The sequence below is a fragment of the Diabrotica virgifera genome, chromosome 7, assembly GCF_917563875.1.
Source record: "Diabrotica virgifera virgifera chromosome 7, PGI_DIABVI_V3a".
In the NCBI taxonomy this organism is placed as follows: domain Eukaryota; kingdom Metazoa; phylum Arthropoda; class Insecta; order Coleoptera; family Chrysomelidae; genus Diabrotica; species Diabrotica virgifera.
The window spans coordinates 93,206,814-93,228,269 of NC_065449.1; the positions used below are offsets into that span (position 1 = coordinate 93,206,814).

Genomic DNA, 21,456 nt, shown 5'->3' on the forward strand with positions numbered 1-21,456 from the left:
TTTAGTTTCAAATATGTCATTAAAAAAACTTTTTATTCATTCTAAAGGACTTTCGGCCCTCGGTAATAAAGTAATCTTTCATTCTGCGTTTAAATTTTTAAAAAATACTTATTAGTTTTCTCGGGATTCGAAAAAAATGATTATATTTAAAATACAGGCGTCAAAATTTTTCATTTTGTTCCTTTCCACTTAAAGTTTGTCGCACTTATTTAGAAACACCCTGAATTGATAAAGAACAAATCTAGTTGTTAAACATAAGCGAATTAATCAAAAAAACAGAATGTTAAGAAAACCGGAGTCTATAGTTGGGTTTTAATTTCAGTATTTTATAAATGCCCGGTACACCATAAAAGTTTATCTGGTTAGCAACAATATTATTACAGCGGTATTGTTAAAGAATTAGGCTATAACATATTAAAAAAATCACTTAAATCTGCCAACAGGTTTAGGAAATATAAGACATTAAAAATGACAAAATTTTTAAGTGGACGGATTTCTATATGCACGCAAGTTTATATAAAAATATATTATATTGAACTAAAATCATCTTAATAACATACCTTTTAATGTTCTTTATAATTTGGAGCACGAAATATTGTAAAATATTTCAGTTTCTCTGTAAATACAGTGAAAATTATTTAAAAACAAATGAGAACTGTCAGAATTAATCGGTCTACCAATAGATGTTGCCAAATTTCAACTTCATGGCTTGTTAAGTAAAGGTGGCTATGCCACCACACAACACTTTTTTCTATAGGGCTTTTCATCGATTGTCATTTGTTTCGAGCTTCTGTCATGTGTCACATAATATTAATATATCTAGGTCATACGTTTTTGGTTTGTGTCATTGGTATAACCAAAGAATACATATCTCTCACAAGAACCGACACGGACGGCGATTCTTTTGTTGTTAGCATGTACTTAATTTTAGTATCGAGTTGGCAAGTGTACACGCGAGTACACTGAGAAAAGTCTCGCACATTTCTGGCGTGTATCAATAAAATTTTAGTTGCACTGAGAGAAAGGTTGCATGCAGGGCCGGCTTTTGTTGACATTCTTAATATGGTGGAATTATTTTTGATTTACAAAAGGTTGCAAATACAACACAACGTAATGGTGAGAATTATATTGATTAAAACCATGGATAAAATACCTTTTTTATCCTGATTTTAGCATTGAAAGACCAATAATAAAATATATTATAGTGGCGTGACATTCACTAATTATTCTTTTTGGCTTATATTGATACAACGATACAAAATATAATTTGTTGTTTTCACCAATTTTGAAAAAGTGTGAACAAGTTGGTGAGAATTTGAACGACTTGGTGTGACCTAATAGGCTGTCTGTTCGTCCGACCGCGAACATAACTCCTTCAGTCACTATACCAGGTAGAATGACAAATGAGGTGTCAAATGAAAGCTTATAATCCATGGATGGTACTCAAGGTGAGACATTTGACCTAGACTGTCTGTCCGTCCGACCGGAAATGTAACTCCTCCGTCACTATACCAGGTAGAATCACAAATGAGGTGTCGAATGAAAGCTCATAATACATGGATGGTACTAAAGGTGGGAAATTTGACCTAGGACTTCCGGTTTTAGAAATGCGACCGGAAGTACTCTTTTAAAGTCAATGCAATAGCACAAGTGATATATTATTCGACGCGCATTCGCAAGACGAGAACAAATATATACTTCTGGTTTCATGACTGTCTGTCCGTCCGACCGCGAATACAACTCCTCAGTTACTAATACAGATAGAATGACAAATGAGGTGTCGAATGAAAGCTTATAACCCATGGATGGTATTAAAGATGAGAAATTTGACATCGGACTTCGGTTTTAGAGTTGTTTTAAAGTCACTCAAAATATGATATGAATGTAAAACAAGATGACAAAATTAGTAAAATCGTAGATCAATCGACGCAAAGTTACACGAAGAGTTCCAATATCGACTTCCAGTTCTACTTTCGATTACTTTGGGTGAAAACCTATGACCAATTACTTGTTTGTCGAGGTATTTCCTAATTCATTATATTCGTTATTTCGTAAAATAATCGAAAATAACAGCCGTTGTAACCGTCACGGAATCCAATTCTTTTTGGATGACAAATGTTCGTGATCAACAACAAGAAACTGTATGTTAAAATCGAATGTCAATATTTTCAATTTTTATTGTCTTGGAAACCAGCCAAAACATTCCGTACATTCCAGCCAAAACCAGCCAGTACATTTAGTCCTGTCGCCAGGGGGGGGTACAACGGCCTTCTTAATTCAGATGGACTTACCCAAGTTTTTTTTTATGTATTTTGGCCCGTAGAACACGAATTTTTTGGGTAACAGTTGATCCGGATGTCGATAAGATTGTTATAAACAAAGAAGTTGAGGAATTACATAACAGCGATTTCTCGCAAAACAAAACAATTTTTTGTATTTTTTGGGTTATTCTATTTTTTTCGTAGGATTCATAGTTTTCGAGATAAACGCGGTTGAACTTTCAAAAAATCGAAAAATTGCAATTTTTGAACCCGAATAACCTTTGAATAAAAAATAAAATAGCAATTCTGCTTACCGCCTTTAGAAGTTTAAGTCAAATTTTATCTGTTTTGAATATTTGCATTGCTAAAAATTGATTTTTTGATTGTTAAAAAAAGTTATAAACACATAGTGTTTCCCGTGCCTAATACATGCGTTTTAATGAATGCTACGTAGAAATAGCCCCGCTTGCACTTTTACCTCCTCTACCTACTCATTCGATTTTAAATGAGAAATCATTGAAAACATCACTCAAGCACTAGGTGTTTATAGCTTTGTTTTAACAATAAAATAATAAATTTTTAGCAATACAAATAATTAAAACCGATATAATTTGACTTGAACTTTCAAATGCGGTAAGCAGAATTGCTATTTTATTTTTTAATCAAAAGTTATTCGGGTTCAAAAATTGCAATTTTTCGAATTTTTGAAAGTTCAACCGCGTTTATCTCGAAAACTATGTATCCTACGAAAAAATTTGTAGGAACATTTTTTGGTTAGAATGGTCCAAAAAATACAAAAAAAAATTTTCTTTTGCAAGAAATCGCTGTTATGTGATTCCTCAACTTCTTGGTTTATAACAATCTTATCGACATCCGGATCAACTGTTACCCAAAAAATTCGTGTTTTACAGGTCAAAATACATAAAAAAACTTGGGTAAGTCCATCTGAATACAGGAGGCCGTTGTACCCCCCCTGGCGACAGGACTAATTCTCGAATATCGGGGTAAATAAATAAAAAGCCAATAAGTATTGTTCTATTTTATTTCTATAAATATAAAGATGTAATAACTGAAAAAATATATATAGTATACAATAAAAACTAATAAGCAATCGAGAAAAGAGAAAAAGTGATTTTTTTAATTAATATATTAATTAATATATATATGGAAACGTTTTGATCATTATGGTCAGAAGCTTATATTCCATATGAAAGCAGCCTTTAGTTTTTTTTTTTGTTGGAACGCAAGTATAATCAAGAGAATGTAAACCTATTATGAAGAGTGTATTGTCAATTATCAAGCATTAACTTGAATGTTGAAACAATTTCAAGTGATATTGGATCAAACTTTTTGAATTAGCTAAATTATATAATGTTACTCCTGAAAATTCTGAATTTCAAGTAGTCAGTCATAAATTGTTTTATATATTTGACCTAAGTTATTGTTTTATACAAACTACAGAAACAATTTAATGAAACATAGTTTATTAAATTTAATTTAGGTTTGCTGATAAAAGTACTTTATGGAAGTTTTTGTGAGTATTGGATTCTCAACTTTTTAAACACAGCACGTGGCTTGTGGAATGAACACATATAAAATATGACTTTGTGCTCTTCCTGCAGATGCATTTGGTACAGTAGAGGTCAAAGAAAGGTTAGAGAATTTGTATGATATTTTAGATTCAAATTCTTTGTGAAATCCCAATAAATACAAAATTAATTTTTTATACGATAGTTTATAGTTCATGAAAAAGCTTAAAATAATTAATTCACATAATCAAGATATCTCAAAAAGAATTAAATTGTATAAATGTTGGAAAATAACAATTAATAGTTGTAGGCTATATAAGAAAATATATATAGAAAATAAGTCTATACAAAATATTATGAGCTACAAACTGATACAAAAACAATATACTAACGCCAAGCCAAGCCAAACAAACAACTGTGACAACAAACGCCGATCCTGTACAAAACAAATGTCACCAAAATTATTTGCTATTCATACAAATTGAGAAATGGCCGATCTGGCACATGCGCATAAAAATTTAGTTCATAGATAATCCGTTTGTGTCGGTTCTTGGGAGATATGTATTCTTTGGTATAACCAATAACGTATGACGTAGATATATTAATATTATGTGACACATGACAGAAGCTCGAAACAAATGACTGTGAATGAAAAGCCCTATAGGCTTGTGAGAATGGGAAAAGAATGGGAAAAGATAAAGAGGTTTTAAATACAATTAAAGTCAGAAAACTGCAATATCTGGGACATGTTATGAGGGGCGAGCGTTATAACTTGTTACAATTGATAATGCAAGGAAGAATACAGGGTAGAAGGAGTCGCGGAAGAAGACGCATCTCCTGGTTAAACAATTTGAGAGCTTGGTTTAATTGCACTTCTGCTGATCTCTTTAGAGCAGCGGTATCGAAAGTGCGAATTGCCGTGATGGTTGCCAACCTTCTTAGAGGAGATGGCACATGAAGAAGAAGATAGGCTTGTGCTTGTTCCAACTCGACACAAAACCGTTCTTGAACTGTTCGTGAACCGCGCAGTAACGAAAAATGTGTTACTGCGCATAATTGTTCGTTATTGCGCATGAGCGGGGCGGTTCAAGAACGGTTTTGTGTCGAGTTGGAACAAGCCTTATGAATCCCACCAATCCCACCGTGTGCTATGATCTCAAATCTCAAATACTCAACAAATCTAAAGGCCGCGTCCCACCATCAAATAATTTGATCAAACTGGTTTGAGCAATGAAAGTGACAGTTAGTGACGTCACATCCTGAGTGTTCATTGTGGATAATAATGAAAAATTTTAATTTTAAATAAAGTACAAACAAGTTAGACAACTCAATACAAAAAATTTGATCAAACTAGACTGATAGTGAGAGCACAGATTTTTAGAATTTCAAAAAAACTGCAATTGTGACGTCACTTTGACGTACTTCCGTAGTTTGCTCAAACTGTTTGATCAAATTATTTGATGGTGAGACGCGGCCTTCAAGCATCTACTCATCGTAGTCATCGTCATAGATGAGGGGTGGGGCTCATCGTCATCTCATTCATAGCCACTAGCACAGTATATAGTATAAAGTATTTTTACTACAAAAACGTTATTACGTAGGTCAAAATTTTTGACGTAAGAGAACTGTCAAAACATTAGATTGTGACTTTTCATTATTGCCGTGTTTATAATAAACATAGGTTATACATATATAGGTTTATACAACAATGCCACTAGCATGAAGTTCATTGTTCATAATTTTATGTTTATTTGAATTTATTAGCTATGGAATTTCATATTAAAATCAAGGAAGAATCTGTTGAATATGACCAAACACCTGTACAGAATCAGCTATCCACATCAACAGATCTTGGAGTCTTAAAGAATGAACCAGATAATGACTCCGGTAAGTAAAATAATAACAATTATTCAATAAACAATGTGATGTAATTTCCATTTTTTATTAGCTGTGGCAGTAAAAACCGACATTAAGGAGGAGCTCCTTGAAGGTGACTTAAGATCTATAGAGAGTCAGCTAACTACATCCATAGATCTTGAAGACTTAAAGAATGAATCAGGTGAATATAACTCAGGTAAGGCTAACACTCTGTTCGGTGATGGTGGCCTGTCAGGTCAATGCTAGGACATAAAACTAGTTTTTTAAAAATTAATAATCTACATTGTAGGGGTTTTCAGTACAGTAAAACCTCGATATAACGGACCTCTATTTAACGGACTTCAGATATAACGGACAAAAACAAATGTAAAAAAATTAAAAACGTCCTGTTAATATTATACTTTCATAACCCTGCTCATTCAAAGAGTTGCCAGATGTGATTTTATAAATCCCCCAGTTAGAAACTGAAATTCTCTCAAATTGTTCTCAAAAAGTTCAAGTCCCAAATTTAAATTTTTGCCACATTTTATTAAATCAGCAGTCAAATCTAGAGAACAGTAAACCAAAATTATACTGCTTATCAATAGAGAGCACTGGAAATAATTCATAAGTCCTATCGTCTTCGAATATCATATTATGAGAGTAGAATATACAGTTCTATGTACATTCGCAAATTTAATTTACCATGACCCCTTAAATTCCTCTATAATTTTCCCTCCCAAAAAATCCCCCAACCCATTGTAATTATAAAAATTCCCCCAGACGCTGTCAAATTACCCCAAAATTGTAGGAAAGTACCCCAATCTGGAAACGCTGGATTTATTTTAAACATATTTTTATATAACGGTCTTTCGGCTTCAACGGACACGCCCTCCTCCCAATTAGTCCGTTATATCGAGTTTTACTGTACGTACCTTTCATAAAAATGAACACTTACATTTTACATTATATTTTACAAAAAAATTCGTTTTATTTTTTCAACAAAAAATTACTTTGTCCTGATAGACCACTGTCGTTCGTTTTATGTAAGTTTTTTCATATTCCAAACGTAATTATCCTAATACCGTATATACCTACTAAACAACGAAGACAATCTATTAAGAAAGTAGCAGTTGACCTAGTAAAAAGATATTTGAAATGTAGGGCTGCAGCAATGTCAGGATTACATTTGCATATTCGACAAGCTGTTGATGCAATACTCTGGAATGCGATACAAAACTGACACCAGATAATAATCTCTTATCGCCCTTGCTAGCAGATTTATTTTTGAACAACACAGAGAATGTTTTTAACACGTTAGTGCCCTAGCCGATTACCAATGTGGTAATTCACAGCCGTATTTTTTTCTTTTGGGTAACAATTAAATTTGTGTGTATTATTGATCAACAAATATTATTTATACCCTATGTCCTAAAAAAAACCTTTTTATTTTCAATTTAGCAAAAAATGTTATTCTTGATAAAATGTTTTGATTGTTCTAAAACCCCATAAAACGAAATAAATTTAAGTTTTTCAAAACCTGCTTAATTGTGTAGCAAATTTAATGTAAATCACTATAAATTTTTGCACTAAGTTCGAAATCGTAACAATAATCTAGTATTGCTAAGCTACAATGTAGCTTAGTAACTATCAACACTGATAAATAATTTGCGAATTGTCATTTTTTTTTTGACAATGTTAAACATTCAACAAACAATTTATCTTGTGAACCATCATTCTTGATAAATCAATATTTTACTTCTTCTAAAACCCCATAGGTACGTTGCTTTAGATCTTTCTCTGTTTTTAACAGATCTTGTCTGATTCAAATTCTTTATCAGTTTCTTCAATCCATTCCGCGTAACGAGTATATCTGGATATTTTTCATTGAACATTTCAATCGCATGTTGGTACGAAACAGCTCCAATTATACAACACTTTACAAGATAAATTGTTTGTTGGATGCTTAACATTGTCTTGTCGAAAATGAATGACAATTTGCAAATTATTTATTCGAGTTGACAGCCCAGAGTTTACTAAGCTACATTGTAGCTTAGCAACACTAGATTATTGTTATGATTTTGAACTAGGCCAAAAATTTATATTGATTTACATAAAATTGTCTACAAAATTAAGCAGGTTTTGAAAAACCTGAATTTTATTTCGTTATATGGGGTTTTAGAACAAGCAACAATTTTTATCAATAATGACATTTTTCGGTAAAATTAAAAATAAAAAAGTTTTTCCTCTTGCGCACCCCATCCATGGACACACTGTATACATATGTTTGTTTTTTGTTGTTGTTAACACGTTAAGTGCCATGGCGTTCCCTAGGGACTGCAGTGTATTGACGAAATGCCTTGGCCTGAGGGGCATTTTTTCAATATTTTATCTGGTGTTTAATGTGTTAAACATGTACCACTGGTAGTACATGGCGGCTATGACATAAGTAGATAGACAACCTGCGTTCTGGCACATCCCCTAAATCGCAACCCTTAAATATTAATAAATGCCAAACGGCTTAACGTAGGATGACGTGTGACGTATCGTTGGAAAGGGGATGAAAAAGGGGGTTGAACGCAGTATGTGGCGTGCGCATCGGAATATGCCAAAAGGGCATTACGTCATATCTTCTTTTCTATTGGTCCGATTTTGACGTAAGAGGGCTCGTCGGAACGGGGAGGGGGTAACGAATAAGTTGAGACAAAAAACAAAGATGGCGGCAGTGCCAAAAGGGCATTACGTCATATATTCTTTTCTATTGGTCCAATTTTGATGTAAGAGGGCTCGTCGGAACGGGGAGGGGTAACGAATAAGTTGAGACAAAAAAACAAAGATGGCGGCAGTGCCAAAACTGCATTACAGCATATCTTTGTTGCTATTGGTCCGATTTTGACGTATGGAGTGTCAAATGAAAGCGGCGGCGACACAGAAGCCAACTGTCAATTCTTCTTCTGTCAACGTTCAATATTAACTGTCAATTCTTCTTCTTTTCCGTATAGTGCCTAACAGAACGTGACATTTGACGTATGACGTGACATTTATGTGTGACGAGGCAAAGCGCTGACATTCGACGCAGAACGTGTCATTTGACGTAGATATGTGACATTGTTCAGTTTTCCGTCCGACATTTGACGCAGAACGTGGCATTTATGAGACATTGTGACACTGAACATGTTCAGTATTGATATGAATCCCACCGAGTACATACATAGGGTTATGGAATTTCAAACTAAACTTAATCAGTTAAATCAAGATATTAAATCATATGAGGATATAAAACAAATTAAAAGACATTTCGATAGTCTGCATATTGAGGACAAAACGTGGAAGCCTGAAGAGTTGAATTTACAGCAGCAGCAGCAAGGTCTTTACGCTTTTAGAAAACTACCACAAGCTACATATCCATTGAGACGTATTCAGCCTACACCATGGGTGCCAGCAACAACACCAGCGAGTATGTGAAAAGTGAAATAGACAATGTCTTTGCAATGTCTTGTGTAATATTAGCATCTATATTTATCTTAATTATAAAAATTATGTTTGAAATTGTAAAGAGAAAATTTGAATCTTCATGTAATATAAGACTTGATCAGTAAATAAGGTGTTTAAATAAAAAAGCAAAAATCTCTCTCTAAAAATATTTATTTATACATAGAAAAATTACAATGGTAATATTGTATAAGAAAACCAGTGACGTAGACGATCCACATTTCTTTCTGTACACGAAAAGAGTCCAACGGCGTGACAGGGGTTTGTAGCAGGACCAACGTTTCCAGTAGCAAGAGACGTGCCATCAAACTTGCAAACATCAATAATAAGGGGAAAAACTCCAAAAATGTGACATTTCTTGCTTAAAAATTCTGCTTTTTGTTCTCCTCGAACGTATATGTAATCGGCTGCATACAACAACTTGGTTTCTAGTATTTCATTTATTTTGGACAATTCTACTGCTCCATCAGAATATCGAATGCCAAGCAGTTTTTTCTCCACGTATGATGCTGTCTTCTTATCATCATTACTTAGCGCATCGAATGGTTTCGGAGGTAAAAAGATATAATGACTTCGTTTAAAACCTATTTCGATGGTAAGTTCTTTGGGAACAAACCACCCGTCCACAGCGAATCCCTGAATATCTACGAATGCTACTCTCATGATGACTGCTCTTGTACTACTGACACTTTATGCGTCTAATTTAGACTTTTTACAATTTCGGTAAGTGGGTAGTACTCCATTACGCAGTCGTGAATTATAATGCAGTAGGCCTTGGTATTTTCGGGAAAACCATTATGTGCTTCAATATCGAGTTTTACGTCAACAGTGGATGCTTTCATGCTTTCTTCTTGTTTTGAACAGTCGATGACGAACAATGCACGATTCTTAAAAGCTGAGAAATCGAGTAGAGGTCGCTTTTGTTGGGAATGTACGTAGCTGGGATAAAATTCGGTATAGTTGAAATAGGCCTCGTTGTAGTCAGTTTTGCTGAAATCCAACTGCATTCTCTCGTTTGGCCAATATTCTCCATTTAAGGATAATCTAATACTTTGGATGCTAACATTGTCAAATAAGGTAGGATCAGCTGTAATCGTGTTACGTTTGCCTGTTTGAAAGAAAACAATGACATAACGTGGTCTTTCAACTGATGTGCTAGTTTTAACGGCCCAAACTTCACGCCTAGCCCCTTTGGTAATGGTAGGCAATTCGTGCAATTCCCACTTTCTAAATGGAATAACTATAGGTTGATCTTGTTGAATGGACTTCATTAGTTCTAGTTTAATTTCGTCATTTGGAAATATGTGCTTCACTCTGAGTTCAATGTTGGTGATGTTAATCTTTGCTTTTGTAGTTTCATCAGTAATAATTAAACAATCGTTGTCGTTTCGAGCTCGAACTAGTCTTATTGTTTGACGACCACACGTAATCATTGGATAATCGTTGAAAATGTTAAAAATATGCTTAAGAGGTATCTGTATGTTGAATGAATTATCTGCATCATGTAGAATGGGATCATTAGGGTAATTCCAACCCGCCATAACCATATAATGGGAATCTTCTTGATTGTAACACGTCATGGCACGTACAGCACTTACGATACCAGGATCCCGCACTGTTTCCATCTCCCGTGCGCTTTCGCTGTACGTACACGAATCGAAAAGAAAAGCACCCACATTGTTGGCTAGTTTGACTACGCCAGATCCTTCTTTATCGACGAGTGATCCTTTAATGCACAACAAGGTTTCGCTCATTGCAAAAAACGAGTCAACTTGATTAATGCTAAATTCTACAATATCATTACAGTTGAATGATTTGATGAATGGTGCATAAGTTCGGTATTCGGCCTTTCGAATCGACTCATCAAACATTGGCTTACGATAAATATCAAATATTGGAGGCATTACGCTGCTGTCGTTTGAACGAGCTCGTTTTCCATACATTGTTGTCATTTTTTAGTTTAAAACCAAGTGATTGTAAAAACAATTTTTTTGCGAACGTAAGAGGTTTCCGCTTCGACACAACTAATGGTGTTCTTTTAATACGATATTGTCGCTTGGACGGTTGCACAACTAATGGTGTTCTTTTAATACGATGTTGTCGCTTGGACGGCTGCACAACTAATGGTGTCCTTTGAGCAGTAGATGACCTTATTACTAGTCCCATTTCCCTCTTGATCTAAGTTCCAGCACCAATGTGCTCTCTTCTCCTCTAAAGTTTACAGGTCGTCCTTCTTGATCGAGAGCCAAGACAGTGATATTGGTAAGTTCACGCTGCGGCACAACGGGTAAATACAACAAATTGTGAGGAGTTTCGTCAATTGCGTACCCAGGATTTGATTGTATGACAAATTCGTAGATCGTATGAGCAGGTCTGTTACCGTCGAAGGCTCCAGTACTAATGTTACATTCAAAGCGTATGCTAGATACTTTAATAATCCTAACAGGTAGATTCGAAGTATGTATCCGTCCAGGATTGAGTATTGCCGGAGAAAATCCCAATACTGTACCAAGGCTATCAGGTTGCTTAAACGAAATCCTATATTTGCTAAATATTTGACACTGCAACGTGTTGTGGTTAGGTTTTAGACTAAATATCGATTCTGGTTTAAGCTCATTGTCAGCACCCAGTTTCTTTTGTATGTATTCTTCAATATCGGCAATTTCATAACATCCATCGGGAAAAGCAAAGTTTTGCCATTTGTTTTTGTCATTGCAGTAATAAAACTTGTTATTTTCAATGTTTGGTATACTGTTGTAGGAATGGAAGGCACGAAGAGCTATTTCGTAATCTTTTTTCGGATCCAACACGATTGGTGTGGGTGGTTGAAATGAAAATGTATAAGTGGTACTAACTACTCTCAACAACTGCGACATGATGACTGATTCAAGTCGATAGATTAATAGGTTTATATATATAGTTGAATAAACACCAATTTTTTTTCACATATTTTTTATTTGTTCTAAAGCAAGTTTACATAAATGACAAGATGCTTGAGAATCTGGTGGTCCATCCCAGTGAGTCCTCCAATCTGGTCTGTTGTAATGTACGAAGCACGGAAGTAGTATCTGCAAGTTAAATTCTCCTCGATATTCCCCAGGCAATTTATGCCATATACTTAACAATTCTGAAGGTCTAACAGTCCGTATAATATACTCTAGCGGTATGTGTTTTAGTTCTTCTTCACTATATTCTGTAAAACATTTTTCGCGAAACATATGGGACATAAGCAATCTACTACTGTCCATTATATAAAAATTTTAAGCATAAATGCCCACAAACGATTTGATTGTAAGTTTGATACTGGTGATTATTGTAGAAAATTCTGGCACGTGCACCCAGATATTTCACAAGTTCTTTGGTCGGCTTCAAATTACCAAATGAATCGAAATATTCCACGTCGTTGTTTATCTTTCTATATGCTACCCAATGTGTTCCGTTATGCGCGGACACATCCAAGTTAACTATTGCACATTCTCGTTGTCGAGGACCGTCTCTAGGCAGAGCGTCATTCATGAAAACTCCTCGAAAATGTGGTATGTTAAGTATTTTCGCGTAATGTGCAATGTCCAAGTCGTACAGCGGACGATTGGGCAGCTTTATTGGAAGTTTTTTTTCAAATACAAGCCGAATCCGCCTCTGGGTTTCTTACGTAGGTACAGACCCGAACCGATATGTTCCATTGCCTTATTATGACGTATATCCTCCTCCAATTTGTTTTGGGCATTTTTTGCGTCGACCACAGTTTTTGCCACCCCCGCAGCACCTCCTGCTAAAGCCCCCAATGCCGAAAGACCAGCAAAGAGAGGTATGAGGGGTAGGAAACCTCCAGATTTTAGTGGTAGTACGCGAGGAACATCAATTTCTTTTCGGCCGCCAAGTCTTTTGATTATGGATTTTGCAATCCGTACAGCAGTCAAAGCAGTATCTTGTAACGATGCTCCTCTCTTCATGGACTTTGCAATTTTTGAGACAACATCGCGATTGAAAGAGTAACGCCCCTTTCTTCCACGACGTAACTGACATCCCATTCCCAATTTTCTTTTCGTCTTCATTCCACCGGTTACAAGTAAGGCAGCAGTTTTTTCACCAAAGCTAGCGTCTTTCGACTTGAATCGCTCCCAGGCTCTATTTTCCAATTCTTTATCGGCCTTGTGACGTTCTTCGAGAGATGGATGTTGCGAGTAAGCGATATCGTGCTGTTTACAAGCTGCGTCTAATGGATTAATGCCTGGATCTCCGCGTGCAAGACGTTTTTGTAGTTTTGTTCCAGCTATAAAGAACGTTTTTTTTTTACTTATAAAACACAACAAAATTGTCGCAAAGTTACTTACGTCCACAGTAATGATAACCGCCAGGAATATGTAGCTCAAATGGCAGTTTATTAATTAAAGACTTCACGAGACCTCCTCCTTCGACGACCAACATTGGACTGATGCCATGCAAGTGATGACATCTATAATATATTGCCGTACTTATGTACTACACTTGCCACACGATGAAGATCGTTCAACAAGAGCAGACGTTGCCAATTGATAATCTGGACATTGTCCAGAAAGTGACAGTCAGTAAACATGGTAAATTGCTACCAAACTCATTTAGAGCCATTATTTGCGGTCCAAGTGGGAGCGGTAAAACGAATGTCATGCTATCACTATTATTTAATCCGAATGGCGCCAAATTCAAAAATGTCTATGTTTATTCGAAATCCCTTTTTCAACCGAAATACCAACTACTGCAAGATGTAATAGCCCAAGTCAAAGGTGTTGGGTACTTTCCATTCAAAGACAATGAAGAAATTATCAGTCCAGATGAAGCACAACCAAACTCAATTTTTTTATTTGACGATGTTGCATGTGATGGTCAACAGAAGATTCGCGAGTATTATTCCATGTGCAGACATAAAAATATCGATGCCGCTTATTTATGTCAAACATATTCAAAAATACCGAAGCAGCTAATAAGAGACAATTGTAACATGATTGTATTATTCAAGCAGGACGAGATAAATTTGAAGCATCTATTTGATGAACACGTATCGCCAGACATGTCGTTTGATGAATTTAAAAAAATGTGTTCAGAATGTTGGACGACAGACCGCTATGGTACTTTGGTCATTATGAAAGATTTTCCCCTTAACAATGGCCGATACCGCAAAGGATTTGATAAATATATAAAATTGTAAGTTGATGTATTGTTTAGTTGTCAACAAAATGTCTTATGATGCGGTCGCCATTGCCATGCGCAAGAAGAAAGTTGCCGAATTGGCTAGATCAATTCGCAAAAAATATTTGGCATTGAAATTAGGCAAGACAGAACAAGATGAGTCACTAAATAAACTTTTTAAACCAATCTCGAAACCACTCAAGAATATTGCGCAATCATCAAAAACGTTGCATCATGCTATCGATAACAAGTTTAGACAAGTTAAAAAAGAAGAAGAAGAGGTGAAAAAGGAACAAGTAGGACTAAAAAAAGAGCCGGATAGAGAGGAAAATCCTGCACCACCATTATCATTTATAAGTGATGGAGATGTGTTTGAAAACAACGATAAAGAAGATGAAGAATACGAAGATAACATAGAAACAAACCAATCGCAAGATGAAGTATCCGAACAAGTATTTCAAGATTACCTAGACCAATATCATTCTCTAATTCAACCTTACGTGATAAATCACGGGATATCTTCAGATCAAATAGATAAGGTATACCGTCCAACCTATGATAGCAAAACGGCAAAATGGGCACTTGGTTCCACTGATATTAATTTCACTCGGGATGGTAGGATTGTAACGAAAGGAAAATATGTTAAAGGGACACGTGGACTATATGAGTTAATATTTTACAAAGACCCTGATCATTTTAAAGAAGAAGACGTTAAAGACTATATTTCATTGTTGGATATAACCGGCGCTCATAAAAGACGGGATGGTACACTAAAGGGAACCCACGGCTACAAGTGGAAGGAAATTATTAAACCTAATCTTCCATCATTAATACCTCAACGTCGTCATACAGAAACTAGTAGAGGAGATGTCGGTTCTGGATTACCTACGCATTTGACATACAATGATTTGCCTAGGGAATATATTTACTGGGATGACCCAAATGAATTGGTGGAGCGTCTTCAACTCTTGGTGGCTTCGAAAGACGCCGGCAACACATCTCTCGACAACGAAATTGTAGCCATCATCAATGAACTAAAAGAAGCTAATATAATAGAGTAACTGGGAATGACAATATCATTTCCATTATGAGTGTCGACAAATTCGGTCATCATTCTCGTGGTGGTGGTGGTAGCGCTCAAAAGGTGACGCGAGTTACATTTCCACATACTTCTGACGGAAATATTAATGCCGAAAATGTGAAAATTTGCAATGTCAAGGATCCATCAGAAAATGGTGATGCTGCAACGAAAAAATACGTCGATGCACAAATAAATGAGTTGCGTAACATACAGTCACCATTAATTCAAACACATGGTGAGTTGTTGCAGCAAAAAACTGGGGAGATAGAAGGTTTAGCCATCGGACTAAATGAAGTAAGAGAAGAGCTTCATAAAACTACAGTTCCACTTCTCGAGCAGAAGTTGCAGAAAATAATGAAAAATGATTTGAATACACTAAAAAAGGACACGGAGAATAATGTAAATAAGTTGTTGCAGCAAAAAACTAATGATATAAAGAATTTAACCATGGAACTAAACGAAGTAAGAAAAGAGCTTCATAAAACCACAGTTCCACTTCTCGAGCAAAAGTTGCAAAAAATATTCAAAGATGATTTGAATACACTAAAAAAGGATACGGATAAGAATATAAAATCGGCTGCAGAAACCATTGCACATCATGCGATATACGATATGAAGATGGAAAAGAAGATAAAAGAAATGAACGCGGCATTACAGGATGTAATAGACAACCTTCATTCGATGAATATAGATACCCGCCTAACAGCAATTGAAAGTCGTTTATAAAAATGTCTAAAGAAAAGGAACAGGTGGTGTATGAGTTGCATAAACCATCACGAAAAAACTATCCTCGTCGACGAACAATAATCAAAGGAATCGATGACTTGTGGCAGATGGATTTGGCTGAAATGCGTCCTTATGCGCACCAAAATAAAAATTACAAACTAATACTAGTTGTAATTGATTGTTTTTCAAAATTTGTTTGGACACGTCCTCTAAAGAACAAAACAGGTGAGGAAATTACTCGCGCATTTTCGGATATTCTCGCCCGTACTCAAAGAGTTCCGAAAAACCTACAATCTGATCAGGGAACCGAATTTTACAACAGAAAATTTCAAAATTTAATGAAAAAACACGAAATTAATCATTACAGCACATACACGGTTAAGAAGGCTGCCATTTGTGAAAGAGTTATTAGAACGTTGAAAGCAAAGTTGTACAAGTATTTTAGTTTACATGGATCATACAAATGGCTAGATGCACTACCTACAGTCACTGAGGAATACAACAATACAAAGCACAGTAAAACAGGATACAAGCCATCTCATGTCAACAAATCCAATGAAAAAGCCATTTTAAACAAAAATTATAGTCATTTAAAGATTGCCGGTCCACGGAGATTTAAAGTTGGTGACATTGTACGTATATCAAAGGCAAAACATTTCTTTGAAAAGGCCTACACGCCCAATTGGACTACAGAATTATTTAGAATTGTACAAGTTAAGATAACGAATCCTATAACGTATTTGCTCGAAGACATGCAAGGTACACCGATTAGCGGCGGGTTTTACGAAGAAGAATTACAGAAAACAAAAAATCCCGACATTTACTTGGTTGAAAAAGTACTTAGACGAAAAGGCAATAAAATGTATGTTAAATGGTTAAGATTGGATAGCAAACACAACAGTTGGATTACTAGTTCAGATGTAGTTTAAGGATCTATATTTCGATACGCCGCGTAGACATACATTTTTTAGAAAATGCTGACAATTACACGCAAAGAGTGGGGGATTGAAAAAGTATAAATTCTCTCAGCAACCATCCGTCACATTCAGTTTGAGTTTCTCCAACCGACTTGTATATTCAGTTGCAACAGCAGTACTATGGCTTCTCAAGATAGCGGATACGAAAGTGAAGAGACAATTATCTACGACGCTGAATTAGATCGAGTACTGGAAAAATATGAAGAAGCTGCCAAAGATGAACCATATTATTTATTGGAAACTACCTATCCAATAGGATGTTTTCACATAAAAATTGGCCTATCTCCAGCTCGACAGTTTTCTCCATCCATTATTCTGTACCAACATGGTAAATTTACAAGAATCAGTTTAAACACATTCGAGTGGACTACCCTAATTGAGATGTTTATACAAATTATGGAAGAATTTTTCATACCACCTTTGCCCACCTGTTCCGATGAGTATGATCCAATCGAATTTGAGTGTGGTGATTTCTGCAAACTAAGACAATTGGTAATGGAAAATGTAAAGTTCCTGACTATCGAGAAACATGGAATCGAATATTATTTATGTGAAGATGATGTAAGCCAGATCCTGAGAGCAAACATTGATTTAGTGTCACAACGAGTGTCGTTATTGGACAATTTACAGTTTTTTTCGTATTATAAAAATGTTGTACCGGGTGGCCAACTAAGAACGGCCGTCGGCTATATCTCAGAAACGGATTATGTCAGAGCTTCGGGATAAAAAATTTTATGACAAAAGTGACCTCGAGAAAAGCCTGGAAATTATTTTTAGAATTGTAGGTCTACCGCTAGATGGCGCAATTTAAACAGAAAAATTTAAAAAGGAAAATTTGACAAAATTTTACCAATTAACAGGCATTCAAAATACGATCATCTTATTCTTCATAAAATTATGCGTATATTTTGTAATACAAGTTTTGGTCAATCTTTTAAAATAAGAGGTAGGGGAGAGTGGGAACCTTGTTACGGAAAAGTGCTTGTAAGTCCGGTTCTGCTTAACCGATCTTTACAAATTTGGTCTTGTTGTAAACAGCTCTTTACTGGCAATGTAGGAGTTATAATGTCGAAGCAACCTAATATGTTTGGTACCTGCTAGAGGGCGCTATTTAATTTTTATTTTAAATCTAGTTTTCCTTGAAAAATATTAAATAGAAACATACCGTTTTATTATCAGATTATAAAAGAAGAATAAATTAGCAATAAAATACCGAAAACAGCATGTCGATATCTTCTTCCAATCCGGAGATATCTTAAAAAACGTGTTAAATGGGAGAAACTTTTATGCATATTCTAATTTCGACTTATTATGTTACTATATTATTAGGTAAGTAGGTATATTGTACCACCATTTATCTTATGAATCAAGGACTGATGAAAAGTATTAGGAAACTATTACCTAAGTCGATTAATCAGTAACAGTCAAATTATTACACTTCAGTAATAAGTATAAAATAAATTGCCCTTTACATACCTACAAGCAAGGCTATGATTAACAAATGAATATCGCTTCTAATGTCAAAACTTTTAATGGCGTTGTAATTGTGTCTATTGTTTATGTTGTTACCTTTTTAATTAATTACATTCGTTAATATAAATATAAAAATATGATTATTACAAATGAAGAAGCTTTTGACATGTTGGCAGTTTATTTTGAATGTATGAGAAATGCCACTGTTGCTGCTAGAGTATATGCACAGCAGTATCCCAACAGACGACATCACGGTAGACGAGTTTTTATTCGAATCGCACAACGTTTACGTACGACAGGAAGTGTGCATTTACCTTTGCATCGAAGACGTCGTATAGGTCGCACTGAGGAAAATGTAATAAACGTTTTAGCGTTTATAAATGTAAACCCCCATTTAAGCACAAGAGCTATCGCCAGAAGTTTGGGAATAAGTCGAACCACTGTCCAAAATATTTTAAGAGACCACAGGTAACTTTAGTAAATCATATTCGTTTACTTTATTCGCAATTAGAATACGCCATAATTTTTATAGTTCATCCAATATTTGAATGATAGTTTGTAAATATTTATATTTTCCACATTTTGCAAAATTTTAATTATCTCAAAATTTACTATTTTAGATTGCATCCATATCACCTTGTCCTACACCAACATTTAAATGCTGAAGATTTCGATACCAGGCTGGATTATTGTAACTGGCTACTAAATATGATAGACGACAACCCCGAATTACTTTCAAGTATTATGTGGTCAGATGAGGCTACATTTCGTAGTGATGGCCATGTAAATCGCCATAATATGCATTACTGGTCTGAAACGAATCCCCATTGGATGCAGGAGGTTCGGCATCAGGGTCGTTGGTCTGTTAATGTATGGTGCGGTATTCTAGGTGGACAAATAATTGGACCATATTTTTTTAATGAAAATTTGAATGGAGAAAATTATTTAGATTTTCTAATGAACCAATTGCCACTACTTTTAGAAGACGTACCATTAGCAACTCGTCGAGACATGATTTTTCAGCATGATGGGTGCCCAGCACATTACTATAGAGGTGTTCGGAATTTCTTAGACCAAACCTATCCTGATAGGTGGATAGGACGTGGAAGCCTATTTGCTTGGCCAGCAAGGTCCCCCGACCTAACGTGTTTGGATTTTTATTTGTGGGGAAGAATAAAAGAGATAGTTTTTATTAATAGACCTACGACAAGGGATAATATGATTCAAAGAATACGAGATGCAATACAAAGCATCCCAGTAGCAGAAATTGAAGCTTCCGTTTTATCCACTCGTCGGAGACTTTTGTCTTGTATTGCAAATGATGGACAACATTTTGAGCACCTTGGGCGCCATTAGTCTTAGTTTTTTCTCAGTAATTACTATTTTGGAATTTACTTAGGTACTTAGTTTGTGTATTATTGGTAGTAGGTAAGTATAAATTTTAATTTATGTAGTTAAAAGCCAATTGTATCTGAGCATTTTTTTTTATAATTTATGATTTACAATGTATTGTTATTGTAAATTAATGTAATTTGTAAGACCTATGCAATTATTAGTTAAGTTAGTGGGTTTATAACTACTGTTAAGTTAAGCATAAAAGTTTCTCCCATTTAACACGTTTTTTAAGATATCTCCGGATTGGAAGAAGATATCGACATGCTGTTTTCGGTATTTTATTGCTAATTTATTCTTCTTTTATAATCTGATAATAAAACGGTATGTTTCTATTTAATATTTTTCAAGGAAAACTAGATTTAAAATAAAAATTAAATAGCGCCCTCTAGCAGGTACCAAACATATTAGGTTGCTTCGACATTATAACTCCTACATTGCCAGTAAAGAGCTGTTTACAACAAGACCAAATTTGTAAAGATCGGTTAAGCAGAACCGGACTTACAAGCACTTTTCCGTAACAAGGTTCCCACTCTCCCCTACCTCTTATTTTAAAAGATTGACCAAAACTTGTATTACAAAATATACGCATAATTTTATGAAGAATAAGATGATCGTATTTTGAATGCCTGTTAATTGGTAAAATTTTGTCAAATTTTCCTTTTTAAATTTTTCTGTTTAAATTGCGCCATCTAGCGGTAGACCTACAATTCTAAAAATAATTTCCAGGCTTTTCTCGAGGTCACTTTTGTCATAAAATTTTTTATCCCGAAGCTCTGACATAATCCGTTTCTGAGATATAGCCGACGGCCGTTCTTAGTTGGCCACCCGGTACGTTTTATTCAAAACAATTGTAAAGCTAGTACTAGTTTATATGGTCCGCTTGAACTTTTAACTGCGTTTTGTGAAATTTCTCCAGATACTTTGTTAAGTCAAGCTTTGAATGAATATGTATGGTATTATAAAATTAAAGTTGTAAATGATTTGGATAGTTGTGAATAAATAATATTAATAAATATGTTGTCTTTTATTTTTACCTAATATAAATAAAACAAACAAAAATTAAGATTAAACAATTTTATTAATAAAAATTACATTATACAATGGTTAATATTTTTTATATACAATTTACAAAAACTTTGCGATAAGTGATCTTTTCTTTTTTTTTTTTAAGTAACCATATACTGCGCAAAAAGAAGAAAATTATTTATGCATTGAGCATCTACATTGAAAGGACCAAGTTGTATCAAACAAGACGTGATCAAACGAATTTTGACACCAATTATCTGTTAAATCATACAAATATTTTATTTCATATTCATGATATTCATTCCAATTAAGAACCTGTTCATAACCATAACATTTATTTTTTGATTTAAGTACGTTTCGGAAAAGTTTGAAACAGCTAAAACAAAAGTTTAAAGCAATAGCATCTGCTACAAATGCAGAAAAACAAACACAATACATATTAAGTTCTTTCTCTTTATAATAATTTGACTCAC

At 34.8% G+C, this 21,456-nt stretch overlaps 1 protein-coding gene across 4 annotated transcripts in view; it reads left to right on the forward strand.

Annotated features, from left to right (window-relative positions):
- The window catches only part of LOC126887839 (zinc finger protein 227-like), a 113,058-nt gene that overhangs the window by 11,638 nt on the left and 79,964 nt on the right, over positions 1-21,456 (forward strand). The window contains exons 1-2 of one of the 4 annotated variants that reach the window (XM_050655724.1): positions 5,315-5,677; positions 5,739-5,864. The exons of 2 other annotated variants lie outside the window; for them this stretch is intronic. In XM_050655724.1, coding sequence (XP_050511681.1) covers positions 5,557-5,677; positions 5,739-5,864 — 247 coding nt within the window. In that variant the 5' untranslated portion in view covers positions 5,315-5,556. Of the gene's footprint in view, positions 1-5,314; positions 5,678-5,738; positions 5,865-21,456 lie in introns of those variants that run through there. One more of the 4 variants, XM_050655726.1, reaches the window with a different exon arrangement.